General features: G+C 23.4%; 1 protein-coding gene across 2 annotated transcripts; it reads left to right on the top strand.

The window, feature by feature from the left end:
* The first annotated feature begins 180 nt into the window (after window positions 1-180).
* On the top strand, window positions 181-19,608 carry LOC127285039 (polycomb protein Sfmbt-like). 2 transcript variants are annotated; one of them, XM_051310816.1, is made up of 10 exons: window positions 181-481; window positions 1,287-1,582; window positions 3,212-3,443; window positions 3,538-3,737; window positions 7,442-7,639; window positions 8,630-8,894; window positions 10,722-11,455; window positions 14,011-14,266; window positions 14,549-14,946; window positions 17,874-19,608. In XM_051310816.1, the coding sequence occupies exons 1-10, from the start codon at window positions 460-462 to the stop codon at window positions 18,201-18,203; spliced, it is 2,931 nt and encodes a 976-aa protein (XP_051166773.1). In that variant the 5' UTR covers window positions 181-459; the 3' UTR covers window positions 18,204-19,608. The 2 variants fall into 2 exon arrangements, with proteins under 2 accessions (XP_051166773.1, XP_051166772.1); XM_051310815.1 differs by having other exon boundaries at window positions 3,194-3,443.
* Window positions 19,609-21,520: the final 1,912 nt, after the last annotated feature.

Genomic DNA, 21,520 nt, shown 5'->3' with positions numbered 1-21,520 from the left:
TTGATCGTAGCGCCTTTACTGGTGACCATTTCTAGAAACAATCTTTCGCTTAAAAACTCACGTCATCACAACAATACTCCCACCAACTATAGTTCCCGGACTATTTCTATAGTTCAATTTCATAACTATTTTTCCATCTACATGTCACTATCTCTGTAGTATATTCTTGGTTTGAGCAGACTAACAAATAATTATAGTGGGGGTAAAAGCGAAAAAGTACATCCTGCCGCTGATGTTTTGCTCTATTGTTCGGTGATGTCGAGAAAAATTATGTTTTTTATGTGATTTTTTTTTTTCTGTGAAAAATGTATGCAAGCAAGAACGAAAATTGTGTTTATTTTTACTAAATGATGTTGTTTTTATTGGTCGAGATGGAACATCCGAGTCGTGAAAAATATAGTTTACGGTAATACTTGCAGAACGCATTTATACAGTAAACTCACATAGGGACTCTTTGTCATGGATATGCAGGCTCCCAATGGTTCGTACAATTATTATTATCATTCTAATTCTCCTTCTCATATTGTTTTTAATCAACAAAAAGAAAAATAATTTTTCACAAAAAGAAAATATTCATCACTATATTGCACAATTTTTGTGACTGGTTATGAGTAAAAATAAAATAAAACGAAAAAAAGGTTAAATAAACCAAGTTCTTTGAAGACTGGCGTCGGTTTCATGTGCATAACTCAATCATGGCAAAGTCGATTATTGTTGAATTTTTAATTTCAATTTCCTCGCCTTTGATTAAATTTAAATTACAAATTTTCTCTATTTAAGAAAAATCGATTATACACATTTTAGTCCAATAACTTGATTAGTTTTGAAATTACATTTGCGAAGCTGAAATTTAATTCACTTATTTTGCATGAAAAAATTTTCGACTTGCTTATAAAAGCTGATTATTTAATATTAAAAAATGCAATTGTTTAGTTTTTAATAGAATGAAAACAAAATTTACTATTTTTTTTTATTGACAAATTTATTATTTTTAAAATATGAATTGCTTTTAAAGAGAAATTAAAATTTAATGCCGGTTGATTAGATATTGTAAACAATTATATAATAACCTTCGAATAGATTTATGAATTTTTTTTATTTCTTTTTAAAGATGAATGACTGTAATATAAAAATTTTTAAATTGGAGTTTAAAAAAAAACAAATTTACTTTTTTATTTATTGTATAAATAAATATTACAAAAATAAATGGTAAATTATCCAAAGCAGTGACAAATTTCGGAGGAAAATTATTTTTTAAAATTGTAATTTAATTATAATAATTGCAGTTTATGCAGCCACCATCCCTGGCATACCTGAATTGGGGATGGTGTGGATGGGAGATATGATGGTTCATGGGGAACCAACTCATGAATTAATGTTAGATCCACGACATGCAGAAAGTCCATTCTTTCCACATGGTTCACATTCATTTGATGAACTAAGAAATCATCATCATCATCACCATCATCATCATCAAATGCAACCAACGACAATGGTTCGCTATTTACCTCAACAATATCATGGCGAATGTTCTGAACCTGATGAGGCTATGGAAGCTGTTGATGTTCAAGAAATGCATCACGTAAGTTTACAACAAAAAAAAAAATAACAATAATAATAATTATAATAACAGGGAAATAGTTAACAAATTTTTTTTAATGTATATTAAACAAATTTTATTATTTCTATTAATTTTTTATGTTATTACTTTGTTTTTTTTAATTTATATTATATGGTTTTCACTGGAGATACTTAATTTTAAATAAAGTTACACTAATTTTTAATTCAAAATTTTTATTTCATTATTATTATTATTTTATTTTTATTTATTCAGTTAAAATAATCAGTTACAATTTGTTATCAAAAAAATATTTATTTGAATCAACTGAGAATTATTTGAATCAAATAAATTGTGTTCGAGACGTATTTTAATCAAATACCATTTAATTGACTCAAATAATAATTATTTAATACAAATAGATATTTATTTGATAATAGTCAAAGTAACCGAATATTTGAAACAAATAAATTTTTTTCATTGTGTTTAAAAAAAAAATAAATTTCCCCTTAAACTGACTTGATAGACTTGAAAACAATGATTTTCATAAAATATTATCAATTTTTATAGACATTTGTAGATTTATTGAGGCTAAGAATAAAATAAATTTAAATTTTGACAAATGATCCATAAGTTCTGAACGTTCAAATGAACAAAATATTGTTTTTTAATCTATAAATTATTAAAAATTATGATGGCAATGTAAAATAAAACAGTAAATTAAATAATTTCTTTTTAGATATTCAAAACAATATTTTGTAATAAAATTTGTACTTAAAGAAGTTGCAAAATAAATTTCGTTCATTTGAACGTTCAAAATTTTTGGCTCATTTTGAAAAGAGAAAATAAATTGTGAAAAACTGGGAAATAAACGGGAATTTTGTTGAACAAAATTAGTAGACGCCTTGCAATAATAATGATAATATGTAATAATAATAATGGTAATAAAAATATGAGCCTAAATTTTTGAATGTTCAAATGAACGAAATTTTTTTTTTTTTTGCAACTTCTTGAAATACGAATTTTATTACAAAATATTGTTTTAAATATCTAAAAAGAAGTTATTAATTTAATAATTGTTTTATTTTACATTGTCATCATAATTTTTAATAATTTATAGATTGAAAAAATATTCCGTTCATTTGAACGTTTTGAACTTAAGACTCATATAAAAACAGTGTTGACACGGGTTAAAGAAATTAGGAAAAAATTCATGGAAAATGAGATTGTTCAGGGAAAAGTCAGGGAATTTTTTTGATAAAGTACTGGTAAAAAAAATATCAAATTTCTAAAAATGCTACTAAAATTATAATTTTTGAAATTTTCAATTTAAAATTTTCTTTCTAAAAATTGTCTTAATTTTTTATAATTGAAAACCTCTTAAAATATTTTTATTAGTGTGAGGGAAATAATTTAAATTATTACTAGAAACTAGAGAAAAGTTAGGAGAAAGCAAAATAAAATTTTTATTATAATGAATAGAATTATTTTGAATTATTATGAAATTATTTATAAATTATTTATAAATTAGATATAAATTATTTATAAATTATTTATAAATTAAATATAAATTATTTATAAATTAGATATAAATTTGAAAATTATTTATAATTAATAATATTTTTTTTTCCTAAGTGCTATCCTCTATTTCAGGAATACGATCCACAAACGGAAAGTAATGAAATGACTGAATACATGACATTGGAGGATTATATGACGGAAGAAGATCGTGAGCAGGTTGTAAATAATGCAGCAACACAAACGCAGGACAATCGAAATCGCAAGATCAAGCCAATAAAGCATCCTGGCCTTGTTCTGAAAACACCAATTGCCTATCAGCCTCACACTGATCTCAATTTTATACCAATTCGAAAGGATGGAATCGGTATGAATTTTTCTTTGAAAATTGTTTCTTTTTTTTTTTTTTTTTTTTTTTTTAATTAAATGAGAATGTAATAAATTTTATTTTGATTTTTTAGCCGTTTGCGAGAAATGTGGTGCCATTGGAGTAAAACATGCCTTTTACACGAAAGAACGACGATTTTGTAGTAGAGCTTGCGCACGATCTTCAGAGCATACTGCACCGGCTGCTGATTCAACGTACAGTCCGTCGCATCCTATTGAGAATCAAATAATTGTCACTCCACCATCGCCTGAAGCATCTAAACCAGAGGAGGAAGTGAGTTTTTTTTTCAAATTACTTGATTTTTATTCGTTTTTTTTTCCTTTGAGCTAAATACAGTCCTCGGGTTGTACGACTTTTTTTCGTAAATACAACTTTTTTCGACTTATTTTAATAAGATGCGACTTTTTCCACTATTTTTTTTTACTTAACAAAAATTCTTCTCTAAATTAATTATTTTTTAATAACTAATGAAATTCATTAATTGTCTAAAATTAAAAAAAAAAACAAATCAGCAAATAAAGTACGAAAAATTTCAATTCAAAATCAATTAAAATTCAACTAATTTCAAAAATTTAAATTTTAAACCTTCTAAATTTTTATTATTTCTATAATTTTCCATCTAAAACTTTCTGAAAAATAATTTAAACTATATTACTCTTTCGTAATTGAATTACTTTTAATGATTTTTATAATAGTCCTCGAAATTCCAATTCTGTAAAATTTAATTATTGTCTGTAATTTACCAAACAAACTCTTCAAAAATTTAATTATTTTTAATAATTTTTATATTTCTTCAAAAATGCGACTAAAATTATAATTTTAAAAATTTTCAATTCAAACTTTTACTTTTAAAAATTATTGTCTTAATTTTTTATAATTGAAAACTTCTTGAAATCATTTCTATAAATGATTGAATTGACTCGAAAAAAATTTTAAAAAAAATATTTAAATTTCAATTCGATGAAATTTTATTCAATTAAAATTTTAATTGATTCTAATTTAAATTCAATCTAAATTTAAATTTCAAGTGATTCAATGAAATAAAATTTGTTTACTACTTCTTTGAGTTGGATTTTTATTATAAAATATTGCTTCACGTGTCAAAAAATATATGAAAAAATAAATATTTGATTGACTATTTTATTTTTCATTGTATTAGTAATTTTTAATAATTTATGAACCGAAAAAAAAGAATTCCTTCTTTTAAAAACGTTCAGAACTTTAAGCACATATAAATTCTAGTTCTTATTGCTTAAAAATTTTTTTATTAATTATAATTAAATGCAAATTCAATCCATTACTTAAAATTAACGTAATTTCAATCTAAATATTAATCGAATTGAGTTTTAAATTATCTGAATTTGAATTTATCGAACTTTTTAATTCATTTAAATTTCAATTTTCCCAAATTTCATTTTTTTTAAATTTTGATGGATTTTAGTTTCAAATTAACCAAATTTTAAGTTTCAATTTATCCATATTTTCATTGATTCAAATTTTAATTTTTCCAAAAATTTAATTTACCTAAATTTTAAATTATTATTTCTTTAATCATTGAGAAAAAATTTAAATTAATCAAAATTTGAAGTTATTTTGCACGTTAATTGATTTTAACTATCAGTTTTTTAACACCTTTTTGTCACTTACTTTCGGTAAATAATTCACCTCTTTACTTACTTTCAATATAAAAAAAGGTACTGTAATCGTTGTCAGTTTAGTCTGGAGAAATGTTTAAAAACTTGTTTATAACTTAAAATCTCTGCTATACCGAATCAAAAATTATTAATTTGAACGTGATATTCTTTTAAAAAATTAGAAAAATAAAATATTTTAACATTTTTGGTATATTTCTCTCTACTTTTCAAAAAAAAAGTTTGTTTTTCATATTCATGCTATAATTTTGATTTTTGAGGTAAATGAATCATATTTTAACTTTAGAATTGAAAAAAAAGTTTAAAGTTTTGGAAAAAATTTTCAAAAAATAAATTTTGTGAAATTCTAGTGTAAAACTTTGTTAAAGGGGTAAATATTTAGAATATTATTTTTTTTTTGAGGCTACAATTTTGTTTTCAAAACACCAAAATTTGACGAACAGAAAAAAAATATTTATTTTTTAAATAAAAGTAGAGAATTAAAAATTTTAAACTCATTTTCGTGAATTCAAGATCCTGTTTTTATAAAATTTTTAATTAACCTTTTTTGCTCAATATGAAAAAAAAGTTGAAAACTTTAAATTTATTGTTCTTCAAAACTAAGCAATTTTGCAGCATTTGAAGGAAAATTTTTAAGATTTAATTTTTACAATTTAAATTTATGTCTTTATTTACAGTAAAATATCTATTTTTTCATTCATTAAATGTATTTAAAAGTAAAAAGTATTTTAAAAGAAAACATTACTTAGAATTTTTAAAAAATCGTATTTTCTTTTTTTTTTGCATTTTCTTAAATTAAATATACATGATTTCAAAAATATGTCTAGAAATTTTTAAATTGATTCAGTGAAAATTAAATGAATTACACAACTTTTAAAAAAGGACACATGTCATGTCGCTTCAGAGCTGTAGAGGCCCTTATACCTGATCTTAATAATTTTCTCAGAGAACTCAAGATAAGGTAAAAATCCTTGAATTTCTTATTGGAATGCGGTGATCTTGATCGTGTAAAAATAAGTTGAAACTTTAAAAACACGTTTTTCTCGAAATGACTTTTCTCAAGTTGTTGACCATGATTACCCGAAAAAAAAAACATGAAACCACTCAATCTGTTTCCTTTAAATTTTTGAAGACTTTTTAAATTGTACATAAAAAAAAAAATCTACTCTTTAATGTTTAATTGATAGATTTTTTTTTATGAACCGTTTTTTGCCACCGTAACTTGGCTCTTTAAATTAAAATTATATTAACCAGAAACAAAAAAAAAAAATTATAACAACTTCTTACAAAAAGTAATTAAAAATAATAATTTTTATAAAAAATATTCGCATTTCTAGTAATTTTTTTCACTAATTTTAAAGTTAAAAAAAAAAAAGTTGGTGAAAAATTAAGAATGTTCATTTATATCATATATTTGAAAAATTTATTATCTTCAAAGAAAATTGTTAAATCTTATTTTTACATGTAAAACGTGCTTTCATGAAAGAGCTTTGGATTAACTGTCTATAATCTCGTAAAATTGATAGATTTTTAAATTTGAAAATAAGTGTATCACGTTTTTTCTGCAATTTTAAAAGTCTTATTTATGAATTTTTTTTAAAAGTCCTTAATTAATAATTTAAAATTATTTATTTATTTATTATACGGCTTTACAAAACTACCCTTTATTGACCCTGAAAGCGTACAAATAAGAAGAAAAATAAACATCTGAATCATAGTATAAAATAATTAATTTATAAACAAACTGATGACATTTTTCCTTATCTTTCTAATTTTGGTTATCTTAATGCATTTTTTTTTTATTTTTATGAAGTTCGCAGGTAATAGTTGTGTATTAAAAAAACAATAATTTTTTTTCTAACTTCAAAACTATTAAAAATAGAAAAAATTTAAAAAAAAATTCAGTCTCAAATTTTTTCTCGATTTACAAAAAAAAATTATTTATTATTTCACAAAAAAAAAGTTTAGCTTAAGTTAAAATTTTAAAGAAAAGATAAATTTTTGTGTCGCTTGGTCGCTTACAACTTTAATATAATTTAAGAATTAATAATTTATCACTCGGTCGTATTTTAAATAATAACAAAGAAGATATCGATCACTCCGAGTGAGAATTAAAATTAATAAGAATAAAAGTAAAGAATAATTTCTATTATTTTTAATCCTGACACGGAGTGATCGATATCTTCTTTGTTATTATTTACTATAATTTAATGGATAGGATTTTTTATAGTTACTATACTTTTTTTAAAGGAAAATAAAGAATTTAAGAAATTTATTTAATCACACATAGAAAGGTAATATAAATTTATTTTCTAATACTTTAAGGTAATAACTAAAGAAATTGAAGTTGAAAAGAAGGAACCCGAGAAGAAAGACAAGGAAGTAATAAAATCTGAACCAGTAATGCCAGAAGATTTGCCCGTGAGGAGAAAACGAACTGCTGAAATGGAGGGATCTTACGATTGGACACCACAATTGATAGAACATGGATTTTGTGCTGCACCCGTGTCTTGCTTTAAACACGTGAGTACAATTTCATTGAAAATGTTTTCTTAAAAGAAAGGCTTTAAAAAAAAGATAATATACGTCGGTTGAACTTCACAACGTTTATGATCAACGATTTAGAAGAAAAAATATGTTTCTTCATATTAATATATTTATAATAATATATTTTCTTTAAATTTCAATAATTTTAGATCCTAAAATTAGTAATTTCATAATTTTTATTAACCCTTGGAGAACACAACTATTTTTTCAAGCAAGAAGCACACATCGTGTCTTTGAGACCCCAAGCAGTTTTCAAAGTTCTACTATTTCTAAAGTACTCCAAGGGTTAAAAAAATATTTCAATAAAATTGGGAGTAATTTTATTTTTAACAACTTTGAATCATTAAAAGTTATATTTGGTGTTTCTTTCTGAATATGAAGATAAAAAAAAAGAATTTCAAAAAGGATCAATCCATTATAATACTCTGCAGGAATGATTTTTAAGTTATCGAGATCACGAAATGAATTTTATTGACAGTTTTCAGCACCTCATATACTTTAAATTCATATTTGACAATAAATTATTAAATTTTTAATAAAATACTTTTCATTTCATGATCTCGATAATTTCAAAATCATTCTTGCAAAGTATTATAATTTTTAAAAATTAGTCAGCGACCAGTTTAGTCGAAATATTAACCCTAAAACTTAAACAATTATTCTATACTTGATAGTATAGTGTATATTATTTTATAGTAAATTATTTTAAATATTTTATTGACACAAAAAATATATTTAATTTAATATTGTATTGTATTATATTTACATTAATATAAATTTAATTTTAAATTTAATAACTCTTAATTTTATTCATATTGACATTGTCATTTAACACAATTTTGTCCTTAGTTTGTCTTTGATTTTTAATACATACTTGTTTTGATTTACTATAATTTTTTGATAATTTTTTTATTTTAAAAATAAGTGATAAATTACTGAATTACTGAATTAAAAAAAAAATTTTAGGCGCCAATATCAGAAATTTGGGACGACATAACAGTGGGAATGAAGGTGGAGGTAGAAAACACGGATTGCGATGAGGTTTGTGAGGCATTTCCCGATTCATTTTGGGTTGCAACTGTTCTTCGTATTTCTGGATACAGAGCACTATTGAGATACGAAGGTTTCGGACACAATGCCGAAAAGGATTTTTGGGTTTCACTTTGCTCAAATGATATTCATCCTGTCGGTTGGTGTGCCACAATTGGAAAACCTCTAATACCTCCAAACAGTGAGTAAATTTATCTCAATGCTAATTATAAAGTTGATTGAATCAATTTCAATTTAAATTTTTTTTTTTTTTGTCAAGTACCTGAAATGGTATACTTAGCATAAAAAAAATAGAGATTGCAAAAAAGTTATTTATAATTTTAAATTTGAAAATCGTCTTTATAATTTAAAATTATTAATAAATAATTTAATTACACTTTTAGATTTATAAACTAATATTAGAAGAAATTCTTTTTTATTATTTGTAATATAATTTTAATTTTATATTTATTTCAGAATTTAAAAAAATGTGTATTTTTTTTAATTTAAAAAATTTGATTTTTTTATTTAAATCAAAATTTTTTTTTTTATATAAAATTTTTCAATTGTTTATTTCTAAATAGTTTTATTTTTTTTTTATAAATAAACGATAAATTCAATAATGAAAGCATCAAACAATATTTATATTTTTATCAAGGGATGTTTTTTTGAATTAGAAACTAAAATTTTCCAATAAATCACGATTTTTAATAAAACTATTGATTTTTAAAAAGACATGAAATTCGTAATATTATGTCGTGAAAGTCGTAAAATGTTTGAATATAGGTCAACAGATAGTTGAGAGTGTAGTGTAAAAATATATAGAAATATGAAACATTTTTACCTTTAGTTTTAAAATAACGAAGCTGAAGTACGTAACGTTTATGATAAACGATTTTTAAAGAAATAATTTTTTCAAAAGGAAAAATTCTATAATTTTTTGCCTAAAAATAACTATTTTATAATTTGTTGATTAATGAAAACTACAAGAAATATTTTTTAGGCAAGGTATTATAGAATTTTATATTTTAAATAATTATTTCTTTAGAAATCGTTTATCATAAAAGTTGCGTACTTGGTTAAAATATTGAGAATTTTCGTTTCTTTTTTTGAAATTCTTTTTTTTATCACTTTCTATTTTCTTAAATTTTTTATTTTCTTTTATATTTTTTAATATTTGTATTTTTAAATGCGATTTTTTAAATGAAATTCCCGTTGTTTTTAAATTATAAAATTGTCTAATTTTGATTGAAATATCTTCGACATTGTATTTCCTTAATTTTTTTATTTTCTCTTCATTTTCTAAAATTCTTAGATTTTTTTCTTTTCCAATTTTCTTTAATTTTTCCAAAATTATCATGTATTTTATTATTTTTAAATTTTCCCTACAAATTATCATTTTTCTTTTTTTTTTTAATTACTAAAATTCTCTTTCTTTTTATTTCAATTTCTATTAATTTTCTTAAATTTTTGATTGTTCCTTTCATTTTTATACAATTTTCGTGTTTTTTAAATATTTTTTATCAAATTTTTCTTTTATTCTTATAAAATTCTTAAAATTTATTATTCGTATGAATAAACTGTAAAATTAATTTGTTATAATTTTACATTTTAATGAAATTTATTACCTGGAATTTACTTTTAGCCGAATTAGAGTTTATTCATGTTTCTCAAAATAATTTATGTTTTTATTATGTGTGTTTTTAAAAATGTTTTTATTTTTGAAATGCCTTTAACTTTGTAAAATTTATAATTAAATTTTACAAATAATAATAATAATAACTAATATTTCAAAAAGTTATGTTTTTCAAATTTTTGTATTCTTAAAAAGTAAATAACTTTGGATAAAATGTCAATGGAAAATTCGACAATAAGTTAAAAAATGAATTTTTAAATATACAAAATTGAATGTAAAAAATATATTAAAAATATTTTCTTTAAAAATCAAGTTGATTTATATAATTGCAGTTTTTATTGAATTAAATGAAATAATTTTGTTTTAAAAATGTCTTTTTAATTTACTTTTCAGCAATAGCCAACAAATATAAAGATTGGAAGGACTTTCTTAAAAGACGATTAACGGGTGCACGAACATTACCAACTGATTTCTACAATAAAGTAAATGACAGTATGAAATCACGTTTTCGATGTGGACTTCAATTGGAAGTTGTTGATAAAAATCGAATATCACAAGTGAAAGTAGCGACAATACAAAAAATACTCGGTAAACGATTGCATGTGCGTTATTATGATTCGCCACCTGATGATAATGGATTTTGGTGTCACGAAGATTCGCCATTGATTCATCCAGTTGGATGGTCGAGAAAAATTGGTCAAACATTGGACGCATATCCAGATTATTTGGAACGAATGTCAAAGAAACAGTATTCGGAGGATGACGCGACAGAGGATATTTTCATTGTGCCAAAGAATCATACGATACCTGGATTTAAATTTCAAGAGGGAATGAAACTTGAAGCGATAGATCCACTCAATCTTTCTGCAATTTGCGCAGCGACTGTTATGCGAGTATTAAGGAAGGAATTCATTATGATTCGCATTGATAGCTACGATGAGGATGCCAGTGGGGCTGATTGGTTTTGTTATCATTCATGTTCACCTTGTATATTTCCAATTGGATTTTGTGCACAGCATGGTTTGCCACTAACTCCGCCCAAGGGATATGATCCTACGACTTTTACCTGGGATTCGTATTTGACTGAAACTAATACTATACCTGCACCGATACATCTATTTAATCCTGTGAGTATTCCAAAAGAAATAATATTTTTTTTTTATCTTGAGAAAAGGTTTCTATGTTAGGAACAAATATTTGTTGGTGACGGGTCTCAGATATTTTTCCAGTATTCAAAGGAAAATTCCCTGACTTTTTTTAGGATTTGCAGGTAGCAAAGCAAGTCTTATTTTTTTAGAGCAAAAATTGATTTTTTAATCTTAATTTCAAAAATTTGTATTTTTTACAAAATTAATGATTGCGACACTTCTTTAGGGTCAATACACCGAAAATCATCTGAGAATTTCGAGTTTTTTTTTTCAAAAATACTACTTTTTTCGATTTATTTGAATAAGATGCGAATTTTTGGACTTTTTTTTTACATTTTTTAAAAACATTTTTCAATAAAATATGTTTTTTTAGTATACAATGTAGATCTTCTTTATTTCAATTATTTAACAAATTTTTAACTAAAATTCTTCAGTAAATTTAATATTTTTAATAATTTGAATGAAATTCTTCACAAATTCAATTATCTTAAACTATTTTTCAATTAATATTTTTATGAAATTTAATAATTGTTTATAATTTAAAACAAAATTAACAAATAAAAATTACCAAAAAAATTTTAATTCAAAATCACTTGAAATTTAATTATTTGCAAAAATTTCAATTATTTTTAATGATTTTTATAATATTCTTTGAAAATTAATTTATCTGAAACCATTATTCACTTAAAAAGTTTTCAAATCTATTTTATTTTTGTTTGCAATTTCTAATAAATTTTTTAGTGTAATCATAAAAAAAATTTTAATTAAAAATCACTTAAAGTTCAATTAATTTCAAAAACCTAAATTGTAAATCTTTGAAAATTCAATTACTTTGAAAAAATATTATCTAAAATGATTTGATTAATTATTTTTAGTTCTGCAAATTTTTTAATTATTGTATAAAAATTAACAAAAATCTTTTGAAATTCAATTATTTCTAAAAATTTCAACTTTAAATCTTCCTAAATTTTTATTTAAAAATCTGTAAAACTTGATTAAGTATTGCCTGAATTTTTGTTGACCATCAAAACTAGTACAAAATTTTAAATTCGAATAAATTGCTTAAATTAGACTCCAAAGATTGGCCACCGAATCTTGAAAATCGGGAAAATGACGTGAATTTAGTTTCGACTTGAAAGAATCGTGAATTTGCATTGAATTTTTAATTCGACCTTGAAATTTTTTTTAAAATTCCGCATTTTGATTTTCTTTTAAATTGAAACTTGTGATGAATTTATCCTAAATTTTTATAGTCTACCTCGAAGTGAAACGTTTATTGAAAAAATGAAAAACAAATTTTAAAACTGATTGATTAAAAAAAAAAAAATAGGGATTCTAAATAAACAGACTAGGAAAGCTGTAAAAATCCTCTTTGATATTTTTCTGAAACATTTATTTTTCCCAAAATAATTAATAAAATTTCTAATCCGTAACCAGGTAGGACAAATTTTTGATTCCAGGTCAAAAACCCGAAATTAAATTTTCAAAATTTCCCAATTAAAATTTTGATAAAGTAAAAAATTGTGCTACATAATTTTGCTGAATAACATTTTTCTAAAAATGTATTATAACATATTTTTTGATAATTCGCAATCAAACCAACAAATGTTTGTTCGGAACGCATAAATATTCCCCCCCCCTATATTTGTAGAAATTTTATGTGCCTGACTTTAATTTTGGATACAAAAATCAATATTTTTATTGTAAAATTTGAAGTTAAAGAAGTTTTTTTTCATTTATTTGAACGTTCAGAACTTCAGGCGCGTGGCATTTTTTTTAACGTTAAATTACTAATTATTGAATTTATATTTAGCAGAATTTTATAAAATGGACTTTATTTTAAACGAAATTTTTATATCGAAGAATTTTTAATTCTAACTAAATTCTGATTTAACAAAATTTCTATTTAGCCAAACTATTGTATAAAAGAAATATTCTAGATCACCGAATTTTCATTTAATAAAATTTGAATTTAGCAAAATTTTCATAAAAAAAGAATGTTAAGTTAATAGAATTGTTCTTTAATCGAATTTCTACTTATCTGAATATTCACTTAACACCTATTTTCACATAAATTTACATTTAAAAATTTGTTTAATTAACAAATTTTCTTATTTTACCATATTTATATTAAGGAGAATTTTTATTCTAAAAAAAATTCGACTTAGCTGAATTTTTAAGTTTGAGAATTTCTATTTCACCGAAACTCCATTCGATTGAATTCACACTTATTCAAATTGTCATTTTGTAGAACCTTTTAAAACTCCGTATCTATTTAGATTTATAAATTAATTTATTTAATTTTTCTTTTTTTTTCTCTTGTAAATGGTCAATAGTCCGAAAAATTCTTAAATTAAATTAAAGTTCACTTTATGAAAGTCTACTAAATACTAAAAATAGAATTTCGATAATTAGTAATTCAATGCCAAAAAAATTCCTACATAATGTGGCGTCCCATTTGTTTCTGCCGTTAAATCCCTTTTGGATAATTAAAAAAAAAAGAAAAGAAAATAACTGAATAAAATATTTTTTAGGAGGTACCACAACATGGATTTATTGAGGGCATGAGACTTGAGGCTGCTGATTTAATGGATCCTAGATTAGTTTGTGTAGCAACAATCACTAGAGTCATTGGGAGGCTACTGAGGGTGCACTTTGATGGATGGGAAGATGAATATGATCAATGGCTGGATTGCCAAAGTCCTGATATTTATCCCGTTGGATGGTGTGATCTTGTTGATCATAAATTAGAAGGGCCACGGGTTATTAATAAAACCACTAGTCCTACAGGTAAATATTCATTTTTTAGAAAATATTCTAATATACATAATAAAAATCCTCAATTTTCCGTTAATAAAATCGCTCCTTTTTTTTTGTTTATTTTCCATTAAAAAATGTTTCTCAACGTTTGTTTTTAAAATAAAAATGTCAAAAAAATTCAAAGTGACATTCAAGATTATTTTTTTTTTTAAATAAAAGGTTATTTTTGTACTGCTGCAAATGAAAAATAATAAATATAATATTTTTTATTTCTAATATTAATTGAGCATTTTTGTTTTTTCTTTGTATCAGTGAAATCACCAAGAGGCCTTAAACGTAAATCTAAGAGAAAAATGAAACGAAATGGAAAATTGCATTGTGGAAGACAATTTCTTCCACGACATAGTGAACGCATTAATCCAACTCGTGAAAGAGATCGAGATCGTGAAAGAGAACGAGAACGAGATCGAGAAAGAAAGCAGGAATTAGAATTAGAACCAGCTCAGGGTATTAAAATAGAAAGAGATCATGAATTGGAGAGTTTACCTGAGCAGGCGAGCAGAGAACCTGAACCGGCAGAGGAGCCAGCTGGTCCAGATCAAACTCTTCCCAGTCCTTCGAGTTGTCAGGGTCAAGCCTTGAGTGAGATTCAAAGTAATTTGCAAGTCGTTCCACCTTCAAGGGATCGAAATGTAACGTTGTGTGTAAATGTAAGTATTCATTTTCTACTTGTCAAGAATTATTTTTCAAAATCAAAACTTGTGTTGAATTATGCTAGATTTTTTTGGTGTACAATATTTTTATCATCAGGGTTGTCCAGCGGATTTTGAAATTCTTGCATGAATTTTATAACAAAATCTTGATTTATTAAAATTTTCTGAAATAATGATATTTATTTCTTAAAGGGAGGCACTACTTTATTATGTTGATCCCTCTAAATTTAAATAATCGCAGGAAGTTGTAAAATTTTTTTTGTGTCATTTAGGTTCTAAAAAATATACAGATTAGCCAGCAATAGAAAATATTAATTTTTGATGAGTTTAGAATTTATAATCAAAAAAATTTTTTCATAATTAAATTTTATTTACAATTTTTAATAATTTTTATCGACAAATTTTGCCAAATTTTTTTAATGATTCTTCATCATCTCTCAAATATATTTTCAAAAAGAGATAAAAAAAAAGGAATTGAAACTTTATTGGTCTCTCCGTTTAAATATTAAACTTCTTTCACAATTTTAACTATTTCTCATCAACAATTTTTTTATATTTTCACGCAGAAAGTTGACTTTGAAAAAGGCAAAAATCAAATTAACTAGATTTTATTATATAACTCAAAAAAAAGTAGTTCTCTTATTTCGGAAATTTCCTGACAACTTAAAATACATGAATATTCCCTACTTAGAATAATTTTAGGACGCATGAATAAGCTCTGAAACAAATTTTTTAGAATTATAATTTGAATAGAATCTTATTCTGTAGAATAGTACTTTTGTAGAATATTAAATTGTTAAAATATAAATTTTGAAGTGCCTAAAGTTCTGAACTTAATTTAATAAATTAATAATATATGAAATTTTTAATGTGCTTTTTTCTTAGTAACTTTTTTTAAAAATTTATAGACAAAAAAAATTATTTCCTTCGTTTGAACGTTCAGCATTTTACGCACATTTAATTTTGCAGAATTTTCATTAAATATTATCAATGTTGCAGAAATTTTATTTTGTCGACAATTAATTTGCCAGAAATTATATTTGATCGAATCACAATTTGTGTGAAAAAAAAGTCGCGTAGAATATTTTAATTTTACAGAATAGTGATTTTGATTGGTGAAATTTAAACTTCGCGCCGAATTATTTCTGTTAAATTGATTTTCGACAATTTTCATTTTCTGCAACATTAATATTCGAGCAAATGAATATTCTACAAAATTAAAATTCTTTCTAATCTTTTTGCTGCGAAATTAATATTCTACGAGATAATGTCTCACACAAATTGAGATTCGATCAAATGTAATTTCTGGAAAATTAATTTTCGTCTAAATAAAATTTCTGCAACATTGATAATCGGTTTAATGAAAATTCTGCAAAATTAAGATTTTAACAATTTAATATTTTGCAAATTGCAAATTAGAATTAGAATTGTCTTGCAGTGAATATTGAAAAAGAATTAATTATTTTGCACAAATTTTTTTTTTTTGTTAACTTTATATTGCACTTGTTTTTTAATTAGAATTATAGGCCTTCGATTGTACGACTTTTTTTTGACTTTATCTGTTTTTTTTTCGAAAATACGACTTTTTTCAACTTATTTGAATAAGATGCGAATTTTTGGACTTTTTTTACATTTTTTTAAAAAAAATTTTTAAACAAAATACGTATTTTTTAAGAAAACAATGCAGATCTTCATCAGATCTTCTTTATTTAAATTATATTTAATAAATTTTTAACTAGAATTTTTCTCTAAATTAATTATTTTTTAATAATTTTAATGAAATTCTTCGCAAAAATTTCTTCTTAAATTATTTTTCAATTAAAAATTGTATGAAACTCAATAATTGTTTATCATTTAAAAAAAAATCGAATAAAATTACCAAAAATTTTAATTTAAAATCTTTAAAAATTTTCCATCCAAAAACTTTTTGAAATTTAATAATTCCAATTTATAACTCTTTTGGAATTCAATTATTTTTAATGATTTTTATAATATTCTTTGAAAATTCAATTATCTGAAAGCATTTTTCAATTACAAAACTTTTGAAAATTAATTTTTGTCCTTAGTTTTTAATAAATTCTTCATCGTCAAAAATTTTAATTAAAAATCACTTCAAGTTCAATTAATTTCAAAAATCTGAATTGTAAATCTTTAAAAATTCAATAATGTTATCTAAAATTATTTGATAAATTATTTTCAATTAGCTGTAAAAGTTAATATTATTGTTTGAAATTTAACACAAAATCTTCTGAAATTTAATTATTTCCAAAAATTTCAACTATAACTTTTCCAAAGTTCAATTATTTTTAATAATTTTATTATCTCTTTAAAAAAATTCAATTATTTAAAAAAGTTTCAAATAAAAACTCTAAAATCGAATTGTTGGCAGAATTTGTTTTTTTTATAAATTTGTAATAATAATAATAATAAATAAATAATAAATAAATATTCTTGTAAAATTATTCTTAATAAGGAATTAATAAAATGGATTTAATATCTATTTAAAGTAAAATACTTATTAACTAATTAAATTTAATGAAAATAAATAAATCGACTAAAATGACTTTTTTTGCGCCTTAAAGTCGATCCGAGGCCTGGTATTATTATGTTTTGACATTAATGTTAGCATTTTATAAACGGTAGGCGTCGATATGAAAATTACATCAAATTCAACTATAAATCAATTTTGTCAATTTCGAGAATCTCTAAACATGACTGGTTTATATCCCCCCGTAATTAATTACATATTATCAGAACTTGGAAACAATTCACAATCTCGAAATTCGAATTTATAAATTGACAGTTTGATTTATATTGATACAAATTGTCCTATATCGGAATCGGAGAAAATAATAATTTACACTCGAAGTTACACAAGTATTATTATTATTATTATTATTTTATTTTTAAATTAATTTTCACAGACTTCGCCAGCGAGCGAGAAATACATTCCAAGGCTAGCGGATTGTCTGCAAAAGTCTTCCGACGCCAAGGGATTAGTACCATCGGAATGGAATATATTCGATGTGGCACAATTTCTTCGTGTCAATGACTGTGCAACGTATTGTGACAACTTTAGTAAACGCAAAGTAGATGGGAAGACACTTTTGAATTTGACGAAGGATCAAATTATAGACTTAACTGGTTTTAAAGTTGGACCATCTCTCAAAATTTATGATCTTATACAACAATTGAAAATCAAAGTGAATCCAGCTCAGGAAAGGTTAAAGTTAGGACTAAAAAAATTATTTTAACAGAGCTTTTGTAAGTTTTTAAGTGCCAGCCTTAACGTAATATTCAACATGGATTTACAACTAAGGGAAGTGATTTTTTTTTCTTTTTTTTTTTTTTTTGCAATTTTACAGATCAGTGATTATTTTTCATTTCCACTGAATCTTTTTTTTTAGTAAAAAAAAAATTCAATTCAACATTTTAAAAATGTTCTATTTTTATGAGCTATTTGTATAATTTTACAAGCAATATTTAACCTTAATATTTTCAATTTTTTTTTTGCGGTTTTTATTTTTAAATTGAAATCTATATTTATTTAAAAACATTGTGTAAATCCATGATTTAGTAAAAAAAAAGAAAAAAAAGAAAACACTTAAACGAAATATAAATACAATAGCCTGAAATGTCTCTCGAGATGGAATATTGAATCCGAAAAGTAGAAATTGATATAGAAAAAAAAGGGGGAAAGAATGCATTACTATTCTCTTGTTAAAATTCTAGAGAGGCAAGTCTTTAAGGTTATGTCTGAGATTAATAGTGAACAAAAATTAGTGAGGTATTATATTAAAAATTTTTTCAAACAAAAGATTTTTTTACAATATACAAAAAGAAAGTTAAATTAGATAAAAAATTATTCCCTATTTATTTTGTAACAATATATAAACATTTTTTTCTAATTTACAACTAAATGTAAATATCTGTAAGTTGTTTGAGAAAATTTTTTTTCCTGTAATTTTGAAACTAATTTTGATATCGCTATTTTGTTTTTGACATAGCCTTAATGTTATGGAAATTATTATACTGTGATTAGCGAACTTTGTAAATAATTCATTTTTTGTAAATACGAGTAAATTAATTCAATTATAGTCAATTCGGATGTATTATATATATAATTAAGATTTTGAATTTTTAATCGGCTATTGCATTTGTATTACGTTAAAAAGTGTTACTTTTTTTTTTTTTTAAATTCATACAATGAATTCAAACAGTCAAAGTTGCATGAAAACCTTTCACTAAATGCCCTTAATTATTATTTTTTTTTTCAATTTTCTTTTCTCAAAACTTTTTATTCATATCAGAGAATGATTAATATAGAAAATAAATTTCATTGATAATTGTCACAATGAAATTAAGAATTTTTCTGTTAGAAAATATATAGTAAAAAAAAAAAAAAATACAACATAAATTCCGAGGAAAATTTAAAATTCAAAATTATTGACATTTATATAATGAAATAATCTCAGAAAAAAATTAGTATATGTATAGAATGTATTCTAAAAGAGAAAAACACAGTCAACTCGACAGACATTTGCTTGAAAATATTTTTAATTATTTTTTTTTTTTTTCGTTGGGAAATAGTGTGATATTGACTTTTCAAAGATTTATTAAATTGCTCTCAAAAAAAAAAAAAAAAAAAAAAACAACAAAGTACTAATAAATAAATTACGGAATTTGTTTTGTCCGGTAACACATCGACTGTTAAAAAAATATTAATAATTAAAAAAAAATTCACCAATATAAAATTTATCAGACATTTGCACTCAATGTATATAATTATAGATTATTATAATATGCTGCGTGAGTGGTGTATCTTTTTTTTTTCTTTTTTTTTTGGTGTGTGACGCGTTTAAAGCACCAAAGTTTTGATCGCTGAACTGCAAATATTACATTTAGTCGATCAATTAAGATTTTAATGGTTTTCCTTAAATATTAAGTGAAAAAAAAGTATATATATCTTTCTTTCAATCGATGAGAAATTATTCTAGAACCACAGGATTCATTATTAATTAATTAATTAATAATAATAATCATCATAATGAGGGTTTTAAATATTTTTTTAGACACAATTTAGAATATTTTATTAAAATATTAAATTAAATATTTTTCATAATAAAAATTATACATTTAATATTATAATTATATTAAATATGTGAAATTATTTTTTTTTTTTGAAATTTTCCTTGAAATGTGAAAATTTTTTAATTACATTTAAACAATGATTTAAAAATAAAGAATTGGATTCTGTTTTTCTAGGATCACTATATTAGTAATGTACTCTTTAGTTGCTCAATGTTTTTAAACATTGATTTGGATGCAATCTCAATGTAATATAATAATTTTTTTTCGATTTAATAATAAAAAATAATAAAAAACAAAAAAAAAAAAAAAAAAAAAAACCCGTGATCGTAAGACAAATCGCGTTTATCGATCTCGCTGGAGTGTACGAGTGAAATATTTTTTAACATTCATCAGTATATTATTTTATTTGTAAGATTTTCCTTCGATGTATGCATAGATATGTATAAATAAAAGTATAGATATATATATATATTATATATATATATCACATTTTATACTTTAAGCGATGAGAGAGGAAAAATAAATGTGTTTTACACTTATGCTGTAAACAAAAGTTGCAAATATTGTATTCTTCCTTTCTATTCAAAAAGTTTTTTAAAATTTAAATTTTTTAGCATGCAGAAAGAAAAAATGCTTTTTAATTTTTGTTATTGGTAAGTAAAATAATTTTTTTGCACTGAATATGGAACACACGAATATTTCCAACGCATTTGGCTTGTTGGAATTTTTATGATGACAAATTAAAAATTATCGAATTTTTAATAAGATGAATTTTACAAATAGGATTTTATAATAAACCTAATTTTTATATCGGAGAATTTCTATTTAAGGGTATGTGGGAACCTCCCACGTGACCTAGTATGGAAAAATGTGTTTTGGTAGAATGCATTTCACTCTAAAATGAGAAAAGATTTTTGTCTGCAATTTTGAGGGATGATAGATTTGGGTACAAGGAATCTCGCTGTTCTCCGAAAAATACATAATTTTGCGTTAAATTATTGAAAAATGATGTTTAAAAATTGGCATTTTTAAACGAAAATGAAAACAAAGATGGCGGCGCATACACAGACGTTGCTTGAGTATGTTAGTGCTCCAGTAAACAACGCCAATTCGAGCGAGTGGCCGCTGAATGAACTATGATATAATACATTATTTTACTATTTATTTCTTTATTTTTATTATGTTTGCGTTAAGTTATGGTAAATGAGTAGAACAGCGAGATTTCTTGTACCAAACTAAATCATTTCTCCAAAATTTTAACTCAAAATCATTTTTTATTTCAGAGTAAGTTTCAAACCACAAAAAAACGTCCTTTGCCCACATATCCTTAACTAAATTCTGATTTAATACAATTTCTATTTAACTGAACTTCTGTTTAACAGGATTTTTAATATTTTGAATTTTCAAATAATACCGTACCTTTAATTGTCCAAATTGTCATTTGATTGAATTGTTAAAACGTCGAATTTCCATTTGATAG

The sequence above is a fragment of the Leptopilina boulardi genome, unplaced genomic scaffold, assembly GCF_019393585.1.
Source record: "Leptopilina boulardi isolate dan_hultmark-lab unplaced genomic scaffold, ZJU_Lbou_2.1 LbouV2_328, whole genome shotgun sequence".
Classification (NCBI taxonomy): Eukaryota; Metazoa; Arthropoda; class Insecta; order Hymenoptera; family Figitidae; genus Leptopilina; species Leptopilina boulardi.
Note: the sequence above shows the minus strand (reverse complement) of the source record. Positions and strands in the feature narration are given on the sequence as shown.